General features: G+C 43.0%; 2 protein-coding genes across 2 annotated transcripts; one reads left to right on the forward strand and one right to left on the reverse strand.

Annotated features, from left to right (window-relative positions):
• Positions 1 to 8: 8 nt before the first annotated feature.
• Positions 9 to 13423, reverse strand: SDF4 (stromal cell derived factor 4). Its single transcript, XM_042831526.1, has 7 exons — positions 13311 to 13423; positions 11659 to 12007; positions 6646 to 6782; positions 6323 to 6436; positions 3832 to 3990; positions 2696 to 2871; positions 9 to 1863 (listed from the first exon to the last, which is right to left on the reverse strand). The coding sequence occupies exons 2-7, from the start codon at positions 11964 to 11966 to the stop codon at positions 1687 to 1689; spliced, it is 1071 nt and encodes a 356-aa protein (XP_042687460.1). The 5' UTR covers positions 11967 to 12007; positions 13311 to 13423; the 3' UTR covers positions 9 to 1686.
• A 460-nt stretch (positions 13424 to 13883) lies between these two features.
• B3GALT6 (beta-1,3-galactosyltransferase 6) lies at positions 13884 to 18442 on the forward strand. The gene has a single exon (XM_042831785.1). It carries the CDS (start codon positions 14130 to 14132, stop codon positions 15162 to 15164), a length of 1035 nt encoding a protein of 344 aa, XP_042687719.1. The 5' UTR covers positions 13884 to 14129; the 3' UTR covers positions 15165 to 18442.
• Positions 18443 to 20320: the final 1878 nt, after the last annotated feature.

A 20320-nucleotide genomic window follows, 5' to 3' on the forward strand; every position in this document is an offset into this window, starting at 1 on the left:
CACTCACATTCTTGTTAAGGATGCTTTAATACAAATGAAATTCTCCTCTGGTGGGTTTCAACTCTTCCCATTCATTGAGAAACCTAAAACCAGAACATTTCCAAACCACAAAGAAAAAATACAAAATGATGTATGTATATAAAGACTCTGAAACAAGCCATTTAACAGAAACAAACCAAATAAAAAGTAGGGCATATTGAAACAGAAAGATGGTAATACTTATATTTACATTATATTAAGAGAATAAATTTACTCAAATATAACATCTTAATTGGATTTTTCAGGCAACCCTTCAGAAAGAGGGTTTTAGAGTAAAGATGAAACCAGCGTAAAAATACTTTATTTAGACAGCAGTGGGAATGACCTTCGTGCTGCACGAGACTGCCAGGGATGACCCAAAAACAGACTGATTAAAAAACCCCAAGTGCTCACTGCACTTTGCTCTGTCAAAAGCCATTCAGAAGCAAAGAACGTTTTTCTCCCAACCTTAACGTTCACGAGCTCATCAGCATCACTAATTTGCACAAAAACAAGCACCTACACCAGTCTCAACAACCACTTTTAGTTCAGCAGGAATCATAGATCTAGGTGAAGCCCTTTGCTCTGTGCAACCTCTGAAATGCACACAGAAAAAAACCCAGCACCAGTTTAAGTAGATGCAGAAGAGATTCTCCAACATTTAAAGCAAGCTCTTTTCACAGCTCTTAAAATTCCATTATGGCAGGAGAACCTAGATTAAATTCTCAACAATGCATAGCTAGGTTGAGATGCCTTGAAAAACCTACTGGATCATCACGGATGAATGAGGAATCTCAGGAATATGGCTATCATCTTTTCTCCTGATTCATGAATACCTGCAACAATTACTGGAAACCAACTGTGAGAACAGCATTTGCTGGAACTAACTCCTGTAACTGCTCAACAACAGTGCTCAATTCTTAAGTGAAGTAAAATCCAGTAAGAACTGAACCTCAGGACATAAACAATGACAGTAACCAAGTAAGCCATTGATACTGAGTACAGATATCATTAAATGTGTATTGACTACACAAATCAGGGAACAGTAAAAAAAGAACTGAACGTGACTGGAAAAGCACACACAGCAAGAACAGCCCAGGCAGTTGCATCCTGATACAATTTACTGATTTTCTTAATTAAAAAAAACCCACAAAACTTTGAAATGGATGTGACCATAAACAAAATACAAACAGATGATTTGCTGAGCAAAACAGAAGTATTCCCAATCAGTCTATGAATGGATATCGTCACGAGGTTAGAACACTTATCTGAACCGCAGTCCCCTTTACAAAAGCCAACATCTTTCAGTGTTTATTGGTGATTTCCCATGGATCAGCAGCTATGAGGGCAACAATATTTAAGATGCCTCCATCAAATGCAATTAGCCAAAAGCAGCTGGAACTTCAGCTGGATTAACTGTGTAAAACAGAGTGAACTCGAGCAGTCCAGTACCTGCCTCCTTATTTTTGGACTTGGTTTTTCATTTTACATACCAAAGGCAACAAAAGCTGCAGATCTTCTATATGGACGGAAGGTTTTTTAGTACAACACAGTACGCATATAACACAGATAGCAGCAAGGAAACTTGGTGAGTGTTGGGGTGTTTTTTTTCTTTTCTGTTTTTCAAAAGCAGGAAAGTGCTTCAGAGCTCTGGAAAAGCGAGCAAGGTCAGAACTCCTCATGGACGTTACGTGCATAGTCCATAAGCTTGCTGCCTGTGAAGTATTCGCTGTATTTCAGGATCTCCTCCAGCTCTAAGTGATGGTTTTGATTTTCATCTGCGACTGCTATCATTTGCTTCGCCTCATTTAGAGCATTGTATTCATTCATAGGATCCATATATTCCTAGAACAAGAAAATTATCAGCAATCACTACAAACGTGTATGGCTTCTGGTAGATTCTTCAGAGGTATTTGGAAAAAATCCCTACATCCACATACAAGTCTAAATGCCAGGAACTAAAATCCAGACTTAAAAACAGAGTTTTCAGGTAAGAACACCCTGTAAAACAGGATATCTCTGCTATTTTCTAGTCTGTGAGGCCCCAGGGCTGCTTCATTTTACTTTTGATACTTTTTTTTATTATTATTTTTAAATGAACACGCTGCCAGTTACTTGTTTTGTAAGTATGACTCATTGTCCCATTAAATGAAATCGGTGGCTTCTTTTCATGCACTACAGATCCATAAAAGCATCTACATTACAAAGAAAACAAACCCTAAAAGCATACCTATGAATAATAGCAATGAATAGCTATGAATAATAGCAATGCTAGGAGAAGTCCTCCTCCTCCAAGAAAAAGCATTACAACATCCTTCTTCCAAGCACCACTGAACAGTATTACAACCCAAGATTTGGTAGACTGCTAGCTCAAATATTTCTGGACTTCATGATCTCTAGGTTCTTTACACTATGAGAGTGGTGAGGTGCTGGAACAGCTGCCCAGAGAGGCTGTGGATGCCCCGTCCATCCCTGGAGGTTGGATGGGGCCCTGGGCAGCCTGGGCTGGTGTGAAATGTGGGGATTGGTGGCCCTGCATGTGGCAGGGGGCTGGAGATTCATCATCCTTGAAGTCCCTTCCAACCCTGGCCATTCTGTGATCTCTAAAGCAGTCTCAATCCTGTACTTAAACACCTGCTGATTTTAAGAACACTAGAACTATTTGATGGAGACTTACCTCCAGCTCCTCCATTGTGACAATACCGTCATGGTTAGCATCAATGACCTCCTCAAATTCCTTCTTTCTGTCCTTTACCCAATCATCATCAATGTCTTGGGCTTGCTGGTTCTCTACAGTACCAACAGGTAATGAAATGAACTCTGAAAGGGTAAGTTTCTTATCTCCATCTTGATCTACAACAGAAATACACAGTAACTGAAACTTACCTGTTTAATGTCTATTAGAAATGAGATATTCCTTCACATCAGTGATGTCAATAGTACAGTTGGTTGGGTTTCCACAGACCACAATCCTGTCTACGCAACAGAAGAATTGGCTACCTTTTATACCTTTGGTTAGCAGAAAGCTCAATTATGGCACCCACACAGTGTTTTAGAACCTGTCAGTATGCAAAAAACAAAGTACTCAACTGTGTCTGAAAGATACACCAGCTGGCAGGCTGGAGATTGATTTTATAGTTGCTGTTCATTTCTATTTCTTTATTTTTAATTGATCTGCTGCAGCCTAAAGTGTTGGACAGCTGCATCCAGCCTCCTATCAGAATTCAAGTAAAACTCCATCTTTATCAAATCAACTACTCACTAAGCAGGAGTTCATTTATTTATTCTTTTTTTTTTTTTTCCCCAAGTATGCCTAACTATTGACTCCATAGGAAAAATAGCAGTGGAAATGTCAGTGAAAACCTCAACCACGTATTTCCACTTTCAGCAGCATATATCAAAATTCTTTCACGGCTGCTACGCTGCAGAAATATAAAGCAAGCATTGCCTCCTCACAGAGCATTCACATCAACGTTTTACAATATTTTAATATTCATCAGCTGCTTTCTCCTATTGCTACAGAGACCCTACAAAGCAGCAGCACTGTGGTGTGAAGTGGTGTCAGCTGAGCTGCTCTGTAAGAAGCACTAAGAATGCCTTTGTAATATATGATGCTGTGCTGCTCTTTAACAAGCAGAGGTTAAATCTAGTCTTGAATAATATACAGGACAACTCCACAGAGATGCCAGCATTTATGCTAACGGTGTATGCAGAGAGCAGAGTAAACAGCACATGCCAAACTTCCAGACTGAGCCATGACACTGCAGTGATCTAACAAGAGCTCCCAAGAAAACATCTATTAACATGGTGTACCCAAGTCTCGGATGATTTCTTTGACCATAAACTTCAGCATTCCCCTGCTGTGCTCTGGATGAAGGAAGGACAAGAACTCTTCTTCGTTCAATAGCATATCAGGAGGTGGGTTGTCAGCTTGGTACCACCGATCCTTCAGGTTATCCAACACTTCTTGTGCTAGAAATTGAAGAAGATTAAAACCATACATTTAACCTATTCACAGTTGTTTTTTTTTTTTTAAATATACTGTCACCTATTCATTATTGTTTAAACAAGGATGACCTATGAACCAGTTACTTCATATCTCATCTTCCAAGCAAAACTGAAACAGCTTCCTTCAGCCTAAGCATTTGAATTGTTGGAACTGTGAGAGATTTGAGAGGGTAACTCCACAAAAAAAAATACAGATGTTATACAAAGCACCAACAAATCCATTTGGTTTCCAGTTAATTCAGGATATAAGCACTCATTACTCCTTTTGGCTGCCCTGTCTATTCTGCATCAAAAAGCAGGGATTTTGGTTCTTAGCAAAATGAAGATAAATATTTCTGCTACAAAGAACAAGCATAAGTCTAAGCACCCACGTACAAATAAACACATCAGCACCAGTAATCGTTTCACAACTCCACCAATTCCACCTTACATCATACTAAGAAGCATTTTTTAAGTGAAATTGTCCTAAATTCAAATGAGCTTCATAATTTAAACATGAGTTTCCACTAAAACCACACCAGTGACTCAATGAAAAGCCACCCTGCAGCACACAGCACAAACACTGCATGCAGCCGTGGTCCTGAACGTAACCAAACAGGAAAGCAATACCTGTGCAGAGCATTCTTTCTCTGGTGTAGGCATTTTCTAAATGACACATTGGAAAAAAAAAAATACAGTCTGTGGCACGCCATATCTGTAAGATGTACTAACAAACATGAAAAATGAAGCACTGGCATCTCACAAGTCGTAAAGAGGCTCTGAAGGACCACAGTCACTGCATAACATACATATATTTAATTCAATAAGCTCTCTTTGATATCTCCAGCATGCTTTTGGTTGCATGAGTTACAACAGAAAGAGAAGAGGCATGGTAGCATCTACACTTCTTTTGAAATGATAGTTGCAATTACAAGTTAAGCCTTCAGTACGTGGTGTTTTTCTTTTATGTGAAGAGTGAGGAAATTCTTTGGACTCCTAATATGAATCTCAAAGTCAGTCTGTAAATGGAAAGATTTAGTTATTTCAAAAACACCAGTTAGCACTGGATAATCAGATTATGAAACATTAGAAGTCATAAAGACAGCCTCCCCCTTTGCCTGCTTTTCAAGTCCTTAATGAAATTCAACTGCCACTGATCAGTTGAAACCGCAATTATCTGTGTAAGTTAAATCAAGTTGAGTCCCCAGATTTGATCTGACTTCTAAACTGCAACGTGCCAGAGATCACTGTCAGCTTCCTCCTCACACCCAGACCGTGCCTTGATTCCCATGTTCAGTTATTTTCTATTGTACAGACATTAGAAGTACTTTCACACAGCACTAGAGAACAAAAACAAGTTTTGCCTATCACCTTCAGCAAGCAGTAGAGTTAATTTAGTTTTCCCAAATAAGGCTTGTTACCCAGGTAGAAAAATTATATGCATAGTTCCCATATTCAGTAAACCTTTTATCTGATGAGCATTCTTGTAAACTGTAGCTATTAACCACACTGCCATAGAACATGCTGCACAGGTGTTTTCCCTGCCACAGAACTCAAAGGCCCATTTGCATTTTAGTTGCTTTTTGATAAGTGGAAAATAAAACCCATTTTTAAATGACTAATTCCCGCAAGGAAAGGCTAAGGCTCAATGTTTTACTTAACAATAAATTTGAATACTTTTAGATGTGGGCAGGTTAATCTCAAGCATTGCCATGTTTGTAACAAGTCAGATTCAAATGAAAGTTTCAAAAGCAGTAAGGAAGAAATGATAAATCTCACTAATCTGAAAAATCTATCAGTAGAGAACTTAAATGAAACATGAAACAACTGTTAGGTAACCTGCTACTAACTTCCACAATCCTTTGCAGTGCCTGTTTAAACAGAACACCACCTGACATACATAGATACCTGAGTGTGTATTTCTGCATTCTTACTCCTCAGTTTTACAGCAGAAATCAGGCATTTCCAGCTACTTGTCAGCTGAAGCAACAGGGAAGCTGGTACTCCAGGTAACAGTGCAATGGCCCACAGATAGCACAGGTTAACAAACTTCAGCAGACCAAACACAGATACCTGGAACTGCTCAAATAGGAAGCAACAAATAAGGAACCAATGTTTTCAGCGTTGAGTATTTGTATCAGGAGTGCTGGGAGTGCAGATTTGACTTAGAAACAACTCTAGTATTTCTGCCTTACACATTCTACTTCAGCAACAGGCTGCAGAACCAAAATATTAGTCCAGTTCTGACACTCAGGCTCTAGGAAAGTAAAAGAACAGAATTCAAACAATAAACCACACTCCATCAGTCTCCACTTACTTTCTTCATCTATTTTCAGCTCTTCGTTGTTTTTGATCTTCTCTGCAATCTCTTTCTCATTAAGCCCTTTACTTGCCAAAAATTTAATTTTGTATTCATCCCAGGAAACATGACCTGTGAGAGAGAAGCACACCTCAGACATGACTTCGTATGTTCAAAAGTGGGAACTTTGGGTCTCATTTCATTAACAAGACCATCACAATAACCTTCATGAACAGTAACATGAGAACCACCACCTCATTCATTTTCCTGCTTCCTCACAGCAGAGAAACCTTGTGAAAATAATCTATTTATGTCAGAAGCAGAGGAAATACTTATCTTACCATCACCATCAGGGTCCACAGCTCGGAAATGCATTTTATTCTCTTCCACAGCTTCCTGGAAATGTTCATCTGTCTTTTCCATGATCCAGCGCTGCATCTCTTTAGCGCTTATCTTTTTATCATTATCTATATCCACCCTGTGAGAGATCAGCAAACAAGATTTACTTCTGTGTTTTTTTTTTTTTAATTGAAGGGATTACATATAGGATTAATGCAGAAGACTGTACAGACTCCGGGCTCACAGCAGAAAAGCACACAAGAGAAAGCTCCCTTGTTTTTCACATCCATCTTTCTACAAGCAGATACAGCTAGCTAACTAAATTGTTCCAAAACATCCCACCATGTTTCACATTGCTGTAACTTAACTCATTTTCATACTACGTTTTTGAGTACATTTTTAGAGGGAACTACAAATAGTGATGATACCCTACTGGTTCAGAATTGGCACTGCCAGCTCTTGCACACTTTCACTACTGTGACAAATTTCTACCCTAAAAATCTCCCAAACCAGTAATTCCCTCTCAATTCATCTTTCCAAATCCTTTTTTCCATGTTTCTCCAAGGTCTCTGAAGCTGCCTTTACATGTCTGCCTCGATCACGTCGTATTTTCTGCAACCATTAAGAACAATGAAAGAGTAAGGTGCAATCCTTGGTGCCAGGACTTCAGAATTTCACACTCTGTACGCCTTCTAAGTGGGGGAAAACAAAAATCAAGTTGCCTTGAAGACTCCTTGATCTCTGGTAGCACACTACAGGTAATACACTTTAATTCTGAAATGGGCACATGGCTAAAGCTTCACACATAGATTTGTTCCCATGATGTTAGTGCTAGCAGGCTCACTTTGCTCTGTTAAAATACACACCTGTACAGTGCTGTTGAGCAACACTGCTACACCTGTTGAGAAACACATGCTGACAATTTAGTCAGTGAGATGAACAAAAGATGTGGCCAACCTGACAACCCACTGTTCTGCTCCGTGTACTGGAGTACCAAGACAGACAGAGTGCCAAATGAGGAATGCCATTAATACTTAATTCATGAAAGAGAACAAAAGTAACAGTTGAACAAAGACAATAACCTGCCACCTCGGGGTTTTTTGTTTTTTTTTTTTTTTTAAGCACGTGATTATTTAATTACAAAGAAGGTAACAGTGTTTAAAACTGAAATCAGTAACATTTAAAAGGCAAGATTCTATTTAAAGCAAAACAAAACCACTCTGATTCAAACAGATAAAGGCTGCCAGGCTGTTGTTTCTTTAAATTGAACTAGTCTTAACACTATTTGAAGCGTTATCACTGAAACTCAAGCTATTAAATATGAATGCATTTAAATGTCACCTAAATGTTAAAGGCTGAAGACAAATAACAACCCCAGCATCTGATCTTCTGAAACACATTATCACTGTTTTTAAACCTTGTAAACACGTCTCGACCTATTTACGCACAGGCTCAGCACCTTTTCACCAAACAACAGCAAGATCAGTACAGTGGCCACGTTCCACTTGTGTCATCTTGCACTTGCCAGGTGAACAATGGGGGTTTTGATACAGAACAGGTGCTACCAAATGAGAAGGGAAAACAAAGCGTTTTCCAGCTCAGTGTTTTATGCTGTAGTTTGATCGGATCAAAGCTCTTAAAGTTGTTGCTTGCATGATGTAAGTAAGAAGAAAGGTAAAAAGAAAAACAGCCCATTTCATGCTCTTCTGGCTCACGAAAGTACACCACTGCTCTGCTAGCACAGTACAAATCAGAGCCAGAAAACAGAACTCGATCACGCTTCCTGTAGAAGAATGATCAGTAGATCTCTGATTGAAAGCACCATCTCAAGACTGCAGGAACCTTGGGCTGTCTTACACTATTTCCTGACCCGGCAGATAAGGTTTCTACAAAGCCCTTCTTTTGATACAAAGAACAGCTGTTCAACACTTGTGTCTCATTTCTTAAGCACAAGCCATTAAAAATGAGACTTCCTGGTGGCCACCTGTCAAAAGCTCTGAAAGTTCCATTAATAAACAGCTGGCCACTCAGATGTGCAGATTCATGCTTTCAGGTTCCTCAGGGGCAACAACACAACATGGGGGGAACGGGGCAGCAGCTCACCTACAGAGCTAAAGAAAAGGCATGCCTTGATCACCGAGTACAGGCTGCTTGACGCTTGGTTTCTGCTGCATCCAAGTAATGAAAAACTGATCCAGAAAACATTTTTAAAACCTGGAAGTCAAAGGGAAGTGCTACTTAAATCTAAGAGATACACAAAAGTAATCAGATGTTTATTGCCTGATTTGTACTTGTAATTTTGTTAGGAAAATACATTACTTCAAACCTTCCAAAAGCACAAAACACTCTTTTCTAACTGAACAGTACTTAATCAAAACAGAAGATATCTACAACAAGACAGCTTAGGACATTCCCATTAGGAAATGCAAACTCTATCATGCTATGAGACAAACTTGGAACTAGGCAAGGGAGCATGGGAAAGAGGGACGTGGAATGGCAGAACCAGCACGCACAGCCTAAGAAATACATCAATTAACATTAAATAAAGGAAAAGCGTGTCTGCATGTGGTAGCAGTTAACAAGAAGGTGTATTTAAGCCTTTGACCTCACCTATTACCATCAAGACAAGGCACTCTACTAACACCAAGATTTCTGCTTACAAACCACAAAACTGGAGCTGTGAGGCACTGAAAACATCAGCAAAATGCAAAGCATAGAAGGGCACTCATCTTCCAAACTCATAAAAGCAACTCCGTCACCAAAGACACTGACTGAAAAGCCATGCATATTACACAACTAAACCAAACTCCTTAATTTATCAGTTTGAATTTATGAACTTGAATTAGCACAGAGGAGAGGCGACTCAATTTACAACCTAACTTGCCCTTAAAACCAAGGCTCACCAAACTGAATTCCAGAACCCAACGCTGTTGATTTCACAGAGTCAATGAACACCTTAGATTGGAAGCAACCTCAAAATCACCCAGATCCACCCCTGCTGCTATGGGTGAGGCTGTCAACCACTGTATCAGACACTAGATCAGGCTGCTCAGTGACTTAGTGAAATCAACATCACCATAAACAGATTCAATTGCTTTCAACATCCTTCCTCTTCTTCCTTTCCTCCCATAAAGGCCCACCTACGTATGCCAAGCTGCAAGAAAATTATTTATAGATTTCCAGCTCATTTAAGCAGAGACTTCAGCTTTCCTTCCCCTTCCTCACGTCACTTCAGACCCTCTCACTCACCTGCTTTGTCTGAAGGTACCAAACACCTGCCCTTGGCAGGGAATGAAGACTACAAGATGCACCTCAGGTTGCACCATGCCCTAGCTTCACAGGGCTACGTAAAAGTATGCACTCACTTGTAACAAGTCACTTCTGTAAACAACTAAGGCTTGCCCTCCCAGTAAACAGTGACTTCTGAAACTGAAATACAGAATTACGAAATGCTCTTGCTCTTCCAGTAACACGTAAGAGCTTGAAAAACGTTTGGGAAGCTTTTCTTCCATGTTTTGCCCTTATTTTCACTCACCCTATTAGATAAGGCTTAATGCTTTGAATTGAGTTCCTTCTCTCACACTGGCACACCACTACCAAAGCTTTCATTAACTAAAAAACAAGTGGAGGTTTTCTTTAAGCCTTGAAATAAAACATTCCCACAGCACCTGTACACCTGTGACTCACCAGCTTTTCCCAAACGCATTTCTCTTCACTCAGCTCTTAAGAGAACACTTACAAAACCAAATTCCTCACAATGTACCTATGCATTTCTAATTATCTGACAGAACCAAGGACATGAATTAAGTCAATCTGAAACCCAGATGGATTGCTTTGGCTGTAAGCTGCCAAAAACAACCTCTTTTGTAATACACACACACACAGAAATGAACGTAGCTTGTAACTGTAATGCCATATTACCTGAATGTTTCCAATAAACATAGGGCAGTAAAGAAAGTGAAAGCTTCTCACCACAGTCTTGCTATTCACACCTGTATATGTCCTAACAATAAAGCCAGCGGTCTGAACACCAAACCACGTGGCAAAGAACTGCAAACAGACACGGCAGCCTGGTTGTCCTACTTGCTTGGATTGTTTTTATTCACGAGGGCACAAGTTAAAAAGAATAAAAGCTTAAAAAGCAGAGCTGATTGGTCCCTTTTTCCCTCTGCTAATAAAAAGGCTGCAGAACAAAAAAAAGTTCTGCTGAGTCTTCTCACTTCATCTCAAGTATACAAACATCCCATCAACGTTAGCAGGGTAATCTGTTATAAAAATAATCCTCAACAGCAATCGTGGAAAATAAAGCTAGCTCTGCCATCTAGTGGTGCTGTGCTTCAACCTGGCAGCAGCTCAGCACTGCACACCTGCTTGCTCATTGCCCCCAGGTGAGATGGGGAGGAGAATTGGAAAGGCAAGAACTCATGGGCTGACACAAAGACGGTTCAACAGGTAAAGCAAAAGCTTTTGCTTTTTTTGCACACAGGGCACTCATTCAGTACTTCCCATCTGCAGGTAGGTACCCAGCCTCTTCCAGGAAAGCTGGGCTCATTGCACACAATAGTTTCTTGGGAAGACAAATACCATCACTCCAAACTTACAGCAGAGCAATGCAGTGTATTATTGCTGCACAAAATCCTTTCTCAAGTCATTGCACAGGCATCCTACCATTTAGAAACTCTTCCTTACTAATTCATCAGTCTACATTACAGATGTAATACATTATTCAATAAGAAACTAGGAAAAAATAATACTATTTTTCTTATTTAAAGTACCTATGCAGATATTTCCACAAAGAAACAATACATTTATTCATAAATTTCACTAGGTCACAGCACCAATCCTGAACGAATACCGCTTGCAACTCCCAATGCTGACATTCTCAGTCCTACAGATGCTTTATACAAGCAGGTTACTACCTACAAACACGCTGCTCACAGAATAATGCCTCCCTCACCTATTATTACATTTCTTAAATATACAGAGAAATTTACAAATTTTACTCTGAAGCTTACTTGGAAAAGATGACCATGAGCTTCTTCCTGTTTTTCCTGGGTTCTGAGTCTTCCTCAAACTCTTCCATCTCTTTTCCCAGAAAAACTTCTTGATGAAATTCTTTGTTGAGATGTCCATCCATCTCCATTTTGACCCCATTCAGGTGATCTGGAGGCAAGATCTCATTCTCATCCTTACTGTCAGCTGGCTTCTCTTTGAGGGCCGAATTATTTGCAGGCCTTGCATAAACATCCATCAAAAGAAATACAAACAGAAGGGACAAATACAGAGATCCCAAACTGCAGAGGAAGGCCTGCCTTGACATCATTGTTTCTCCTTTTTATTCAAAATATTGGCTGATTAAATAATCTAAAAACAAAAAGGAAAAAACACATGCAAGTTAAAAACTGCATCATGTCATTAATAAAGCTTCTCCACAAGCTCAAAACAACACATGGAATCACAGAATGGCCCAGGTTGGAAGGGACCCCAAGGATGATGAATCTCCAGCCCCCTGCCACACACAGGGCCACCAACCTCCACATTTCACACCAGCCCAGGCTGCCCAGGGCCCCATCCAACTTGGCCTTGAACACCTCCAGGGATGGAAGGGGCACCCACAGCCTCTCTGGGCAGCTGTTCCAGCACCTCACATCCAACCTAAATCTTACCTCTTTCAACCTCCAATGTTTACCCTCGTCCCGCTATTATCTACCCCTTCAAAGAGTTGAAATTCTTTGTTTGTAGGTTCCCTTTAGGTACTGAAAAGCTGCAATAAGATCACGCTGCAGCCTTCTTTTCTCCAGGCTGCACAAGCCCAGATCCCTCAGCCTGTCTTTGTAGGGGAGCTGTTCCAGCCCTCTGATCATCTTTGTGGCTCTCCTCTGGTCCCTCTCAAACTGCTCTCTGTCTTTCCTGTACTGGGGACTCCAGACGGGGCCTCACAACAGCAGAAGATGAACAAATATATTGAAAGAATAGATTCTCTGGGGAGAGCTCTGGGCTCACACTGGGGCCCTGGGCAACCCGATCTGGTGGGGGGCAGGGGTTGAAAAATGGATGGGTTTTAGGGGTCGTTTCTAATCCAAACCATTTCAAGATTCTGTGAACATGAAGCCTTGTTAAAGGAAACATATACAACAAGAAACTGAACTGCGTCAGATTTCAGCCCGCACGGCTGTAATCTCGATCAGAGGACTTTGGATTGCTAATGGCCTCACTGCTAGGAGCACCAACCCTCAGGTACTCTGGAGGAGCTGATCTGAGAGCTCAGCGCAGAGGCAGCTCGGAGCACGGTGGCCTCAGCATCACCTCTACAGAAAAGCAGAACGGCGGAAAGGTGTTTTTTGTGGGAACACAGCGACAAGCGGCCGCAGAGCAGCAGCACGGGGCAGACACGCCTCCCGCCACCTGCCTGCCACTGAGGGAAAATCGCTGCCACGTACGAGTCCGAAGGCCTCAAAGACAGGGAATAAACCCCACAGCCCTCACACGGACACAGAACCGCGGGGCAGAGCCGGAGGACGGGCAGGACTCGCGCCCTGAGCGGCGACCGTTAAATCTCCACAGGAGGAGGGCGCTGCCCTAACACTGCCATGCCTTCAGCACCGTGACAGAGCGGTCCTCTACAGCCTCACCACCCCCCCAACCACCCGTCCCACAGCTCCGGTACCTGTACGGGATGCGACGGCTCCTCATACCCGGCCCGTCTCCCTCCGGCACAGCAAAAACATACAAGCAAACCCCCGGCCCGTTCCCACCCCCCTCCCCCTCAGGAGGTTACAGCCACAGAGAGGCGACCGGGACGAACGACCGCTGCGCCGGAAGTGCGTCACACGCCGTGCGTGAGGGGCGGAGGCCGCCATCTTGGAGCCGGGCGGGAGGAGCGCTGAGGGCGTTTCGGCCGCCATTTCCTCTCCTGGCTCAGACCCCCGCTGCCAGATTTCGAGGGCTCCATAAAGACGGAAGGCAGAACCCTTACTGCTGTGGCATTAAATGTATTATTCATGCGCTTCTGGTAACTCTTGTGAAACAAGACCGCCGTTTACCCAGCTAACACACCAATGAGCTCCGCCCACCCCCTCAGAGCCCGCCTCAGCGGCCTACGTGGCACGGCGCGCCCTCAACCAAAATGGCTGCTTCAGGGCTTCCCCTGCCCTGTTGCAAGATGGCTGCCACCGTGCGCCGCCGTGTGTGGGCCGGGGCGGGAGGCGGGGCCGCGCCACACGACGGCGGCGGGCGGAGCGGCAAGGGCTTCGCGCAGCGGGGCCGCTCCGAAGGCCCGGCAGGTAGGGTGGGCCTGGGCCGGTGCTTCTCTGATTAAAAAAAAGAGGCTGGAAGGTGCCGTGAAGGGCAGGCAAAGCGCGGTGAGGGCTCCCGCAAGAAGCTTGTCCCCTCTCGGAGGCCGTACCCCGCTCAGCTGCTGCCGTTCCCGCCTAAATTTTTTGGTGTGTGTGAGGGGGGAGTCCGGGCCTCGAGGCCTGCAGGCTCCATGAAGCTGCTGCGTCTGCTGTGCCGCCACAAGACGGCCCTGGGTCTGGGCGGCCTGTCGCTCTTCGCCGTGGTCCTGCTCTACCTGGCCAAGTGCACCTCTGAGGGCCTGCGGCCGCTGCCAGCCCCCCGCGGGTTGCCCCACCAGCAGCCCCCTCTGCCATGGGGTGTCAGGGGGCCGCCTGCCATCCCGCCGCCCTCCCCTCCTCAGGAGTCGGCCTTTTTGGCGGTGCTCATCACCAGCGGCCCCAAGTACACTGAGCGCCGCAGCATCATCCGCAGCACCTGGCTGGCAGCGGCCGGCCACCCTCCTCAGCACAACATCTGGAGCCGTTTCGTCATCGGCACAGGTGGGCTGGGGGCTGAGGAGCTGCGCAGCCTGGAGCTGGAACAAAGCCGCCATAGGGATCTCCTTCTCCTGCCGGAGCTGAAGGATTCCTACGAGAACTTGACCGCCAAAGTGCTGGCCACATACGTCTGGTTGGATCTGCACCTTGACTTCCAGTTCGCCCTGAAGGCCGACGATGATACGTTTGTACGTTTGGATGTGCTGGTGGAAGATCTGAGAGCCAAGGAGCCACGTCGCCTCTACTGGGGCTTCTTTTCCGGCCGTGGGCGAGTGAAATCTGGTGGGAAGTGGAAAGAGAGTGCCTGGGTGCTCTGTGACTACTACCTGCCGTATGCCCTAGGTGGAGGTTATGTGCTTTCTGCAGATCTGGTGCACTATTTGCGGCTCAACAAAGACTACCTGAACATGTGGCAGAGCGAGGATGTCTCCCTGGGAGTCTGGCTGGCTCCAATTGATGTCAAAAGAGTGCACGATCCTCGTTTTGACACTGAGTATAAGTCACGGGGTTGCAACAATAAGTACATAGTAACGCATAAGCAAAGCATCGAGGACATGCTGGAAAAGCACCAGACCTTGGCTAAAGAAGGGAAGCTCTGTAAAGAGGAGGTTAAGCTCAGGCTTTCTTACATGTATGACTGGGGAGTGCCACCTTCCCAGTGTTGCCAAAGGAAGGATGGCATCCCCTGAAATTCCGAGGAAGGAAAAGGCAGATTATTACTGGACTCTCTGAGCTGGGTTACTGTTACGTGGAGAGAATCCCAATAACTAGGGCTTAAAAAATTAGTCAAAAGATTTTGCACGATTCATTATGTCACAATCAATGAAACCCTGAAATTCCTGAGAGCTACTGCTGTGGCATGATGTAAAGTTGTTTATAGAAGAGAAAGATATGACAAAAACCTGGAAAGGCTCACGTTACAGGATTGAAGGCAAATAGTAGGTTGCGAGGTGGATAGTACAGAATTCTGGGGGAGGTAACTTGGATCAAAAGCTGCTAGAAGATTTTTAACAGATTCTATGATATATCTGCTAAAGATCATGGCAGGCCTTTACAGTATAAGATTGTGAAACTAACATCTGATATTTATTTATTGGCAAAAAACAATTGTCAGTTTGGCAAGGTTTGAAAATTCGAACGCGGCTGCAAATTGGTTGCTTTTGCCAGTGGGAGCAGGTGTCTGTCACAAGCATTCAAGTAAGGAGAATGATTTTGCACCAGATATTCACGTTAGGGGACAGAGAGAGTCTGTTCTTTGGAGAGTGCTCTGATTTACAAGAATAGAATTATTAGACCTTTCTATGTAACTTGTCTCTTTTTGTTATTGTTTTAAAGATATCTTGTACATAAATTATCTGGCAGCTACAGAGTAAATCTGTATGTAGAAAGCTGGATGAGTTACATACAGCATTTGGCAGGTAGAGTGTATTATTTGGGGGCACGTAGTTATGCTACAAAGCTAGCTTTCAGTTGTTAGGTATAGATGGTGTTCTTAGCTTATTGTCCAAACCCAGTACGTCTGAAGCATTCCACCCAAACAGCAAATAATCCTACTGCTGCCCAGTCAGATATTGTAGCCTTTGGATTTATATTATTCTAGAGCACTTGGGTACAACATACATTAGCAGAATTAGGTCAGTGGAGGGTATTCAGAAGTCAAATGAGATTGCCCTAAACTGGCTAGCTCAGATAAGAAAGCAAACTACATATAGTCAAGATTATCCTTTATAGGCTGCTCTGGTCATCATTTAGAGAAAGGGTGTTGTTTTTCCCCTAATTGCAGCCCTGTCTGAAGACAGCCTTTTCTCTATTTCTGGAGCTGCACAGTGCTCTAAGGAAACAAATTCCCTGACAGTCCCACTCCCTCTTTCTCCCCAGCAGTATCTCCTAGTGGAACAAAAATAATTCTAGTGAAGGTCTAAGTTACTTGCTCAAGTGATATGTCAGTAAATAGGATTATTTCCCTTTGTCCTGTCTGCTCTACAAAGAATTCTAGCCCTGACAGAACTTGTCAGCATGGAGTACAGTACTGAGCAGTAAGCACAGACTGGACTTTCTTGACTTGTAGAACAAATCATTGGACAACTTCACCCTCAAACTTTCAGGCAAGCATGTAATTCTAACATTTTTGATGGCAGCTGCTCTAGTGCACCAATATTTTTTCCAGTAGTGCAGAGCCACTGACTTCCAATAACCTTTGTCAGCAACAGATCCTTCAGTATGAGCAGTATTTACTTCTGTGCCTGAATGGCATGTTCCCAACCATCAGTTTTACTGGTTGTTGCACGCTGCACTTTCATACAGTTCCCATGATCTCCTCCTCTCTCGGGGCTAGTGTCTGCTCTCACCTGCAGGAAGGCACAAATTGCAAAGGAAGAAAACAAATCATTGCCAGTATCTTTGGCTTCATTTCTTAAATTAGCAAGTTAGCAATTTGTACCAAAGGAATAGAGGATGTTATTTTGTTATTTTTTTTCCTGTTTTGATTAAATTATTGGGGATTAAGAGAAGTCTTCTGCAAAGGATGATTCTCTAGTAGGAAAATCCGAATGAATCCAACTTCCCTCTGAAACAAACTTAACAAAATAAGATACTGGAAATAAGTTACTTTAGTGTGTGTCCATTCCAATGCATGTCCACGTATTGACAAGCAGATGTGCTTTTCAGCAAGTTGTATCATTCCAAAACAACGATTTAATGCTAAACAAGATTACAGGAAATTTAAATCGGTTCCAGCGTTTTATAAATACCTACTTGTTATTTGGAGTTAAGCAGTATTTTGTGTATGTATGTGGTTAAATGCTTGTAATGTGAGTATTTATAAATACTGAGACCATGTTATGTGTAGGAAAAGTAAGGTAGTTAAGTGTCATATTTTAAACTTGTTTACAGAAGTACTTCAGTGTCCATGGGAATTGTGTATCAAGCAGTGCTTGAGATTGTTGGTGTACAGGCTGTTGTTTCAAGTCCTGGGATCTGAAGAGCGGGCCAGAAATCTGCTGCGTGTCTCTGGAGCTGAGGAGAGCGTGCTGCTCAGCACCTCAACCACATCCATGGTGGTGGGAGTTGTTTACAGTGCTGGCACTTACTGCCCCTGACACTTGTGACGGGGGCAGCATTGTAAAAGGAGGAGTGCTGAGTGTCCTTCTGATCTCTGACCATGGAAAACACGATGCACGCAAATACTTGACAGTTGTGAAGTTCTCTTGGGCAGTTTCTTACATCTTTAGGTAGCTGGAAATGATCTGATACTTGAACAACCACAGTGTAACTGTTGTCTCTCTTAAGTCATGAGGGTGGCTGACCTCGGTGGGTCTGGCAGCTGGGGGGGTGTTTCTCTGCTTCTGGGAAACAGTTTGTTGGTCTGCATCAGCTAGATCAGAAGTTCTGTTGCAAAACCTGAAAACAGAATCACCCAGAAACAGATTTATTTTTTATGGCATTCCTATTGACAGCAGCTTATTGGTACGTTGGCTTTTTGTTTTTTAAGTCATGCTTCTGCTGGTTTCCCAATTTTCTATTCATAAACACTTTGTGCTTTTAATAGTATTGGTAGTGTGCAGAACAGCGAGCACTTGAGCTTTTCTGGATATCAGTGATGACACTGATGCATTCTCATGCAGGTATGCAGGGTTTATAAGTTCATATTGGTATCCATACAGGACTACCACCGAATCGATCTGCAAGACCATCCAGCTGTTAATTATCATCAGGTTCTTCAAAAAAATAAATAAATCTGGTATTTAGCCTTCTTACAGAGGCAACAAATACAACAAGAAATTGATTGTTTGTGAGATATTTTCTCTGGCTGTATCTAAATCTTGATACTGATATTTAAAGCTGACAATGGCATAAACTCAACTAGAAACTAGATTTTATTTGGAAGTGGTACAACACCTCATTCTCCTTTAGCGTGTAAGAAGGACTGGCTAAATCATTCATTTCAATATTAAATTGTTCCACAAAAGCCCTCGTGTTTCCAAGAATTCCTACAGTTTCAATTAAGAAGCCAAACTTACAAATACCATTCCTCAAGCTGAACATTTCCTTTCCCAAAGTTCAGTCTTGTCCACGTGACGTTTGCTCAAATACAGCTCCTGCATGTCATGCTTCTGACAAACGTTACGTTTTCTGTAGTTGAAATACCTCATTTTGAACATTTCAGTCTGTATTCCTTACCTGTTAACGCTATGCTTGGGGGTGGGGATCTCCATTCAGCTCTAGCTTGGCAGATTAAAGAGCACAGCAGGGCAAGGTGATTCAGGTTTGCATTTCTATTCCTTACTGTTCAGCTCCAGCATCACAGTTGAAACATGTTCTTGCCATCGCTGCCTGCTCGACAAACTGTCAACACCTTTACTGCTCCGTGTTTAATTTAGAACACGCTGCCTGCAAGACTCCAATCTGTTGCTACACGTACCTGTGCAAGATACGCTTTTGCCCTGGAACTGGATCTACTTTATGCCAACATAACATGCCTGCTGTTCCTTTCTAATACAGTCCACTTAGGTAGTGTCCAGTAAAACATGGAGCTAGAGCTGTTCCCTGTAGCCTGCGTGAAGCTGAAGGATGCTATGTGATAAGTGTGCCTTTATGAAAGGGAATGGGGGTACTGTGCTGAGTATATTTTTAACAGCTGAATGAAATTGCACTTTTTTTTTTGCAGCTATAAACTTGCTGTTTGGAGTAGGGAGTGGCACAGTATTTGCTCAGCATTTACATAGGGAATAAACTGCTAGAAACCTGCAATTGATTGTGACAACATTGGTAACTGTGTAAGTATACTGTATAGGTATTTATGTCCTTCCATACGTGCTGTTACTGGCCAAAGGGTCTGTGTGCTGTGATTTTTAATAAAAAAATACTTTTGCTGTAGAGGCGACTGCTTGTTCTGCTTAACAAGTGTAACACAATGCTAGGATTGCTTAGTAATACACAATCCCTTTTACAGAAATAGTAATTTCAATGGCAAATCACGTCAAGGAGATCTTATCCATTGCAAACCTCGTGCAGTTGGTGAAGCCACGTTTGAATCCCCATTTGCTGTGAGATACGTATTGAGCCCATGTTGTAGCATTGAGCCTGAAGTCACAGCAAAAGAACAATCTTCACTTATTGGTCTCCATCAATTTCTGATGAAGGCGTGGAGAAATGGGCTGCACCAACGATGCTGCTGGGAAGCACAACAAATTATGCATTATTAGGACCTAGCCACAATGTCTTTAAATTCCTGTCTCTGGGACACAGCAGGATCTCATTGCTCAAAGCCTCATTACAAGCACAGTCATCCAATTCCAAAGAAAGCTACTTCAGAAACAGTTCCAAGGCCAAACGAGTCAAGAAAGGCACGACTGCAAAGCCTTGAACCTAAGATGAGGACTTATTTTGCTACATGAAATTAGGCGTTGGAGCTCCAACGCAAACGATCCAGTTGCTGTTGAAGCGAGCATAAGGAAGAGGAGACTGACAAATAATGCAAGTCAAGGGAACTAATCCAAAGCACACCGCCCAGGTCATCTACCAAACCAGATAGACATTGGGATTTCCTCCAGTTACCGAGCAAGTTGCCTAAAAATAGGATTTATGGATCGCAGAAAAATAGAGGAGCAGTCAGTGTCCAAGGGCAGGCAGGGTTTTGTTTCACAAGGCAAACACGCCAGCTCGGGGTGAAGGGACTGCTGCTGGACCACACAGGGAGCCTGCACAGGCTGAAGCTGGAAACGGCTCCCCTGGCTTATCCAGAAAGCTGCTGCCTTCCCCTGGCTGAGGAGAAAGCTGAGCAAGTCTTAACGCACAACCAGTTACTGTGAGTTCTTCCCTTCGCAGTGAGGCACGCCAGAGCCCT

The sequence above is a fragment of the Centrocercus urophasianus genome, unplaced genomic scaffold, assembly GCF_019232065.1.
Source record: "Centrocercus urophasianus isolate 14NV4802_14NV808 unplaced genomic scaffold, USGS_Curo_1.0 seq_36, whole genome shotgun sequence".
NCBI classification, from domain to species: domain Eukaryota; kingdom Metazoa; phylum Chordata; class Aves; order Galliformes; family Phasianidae; genus Centrocercus; species Centrocercus urophasianus.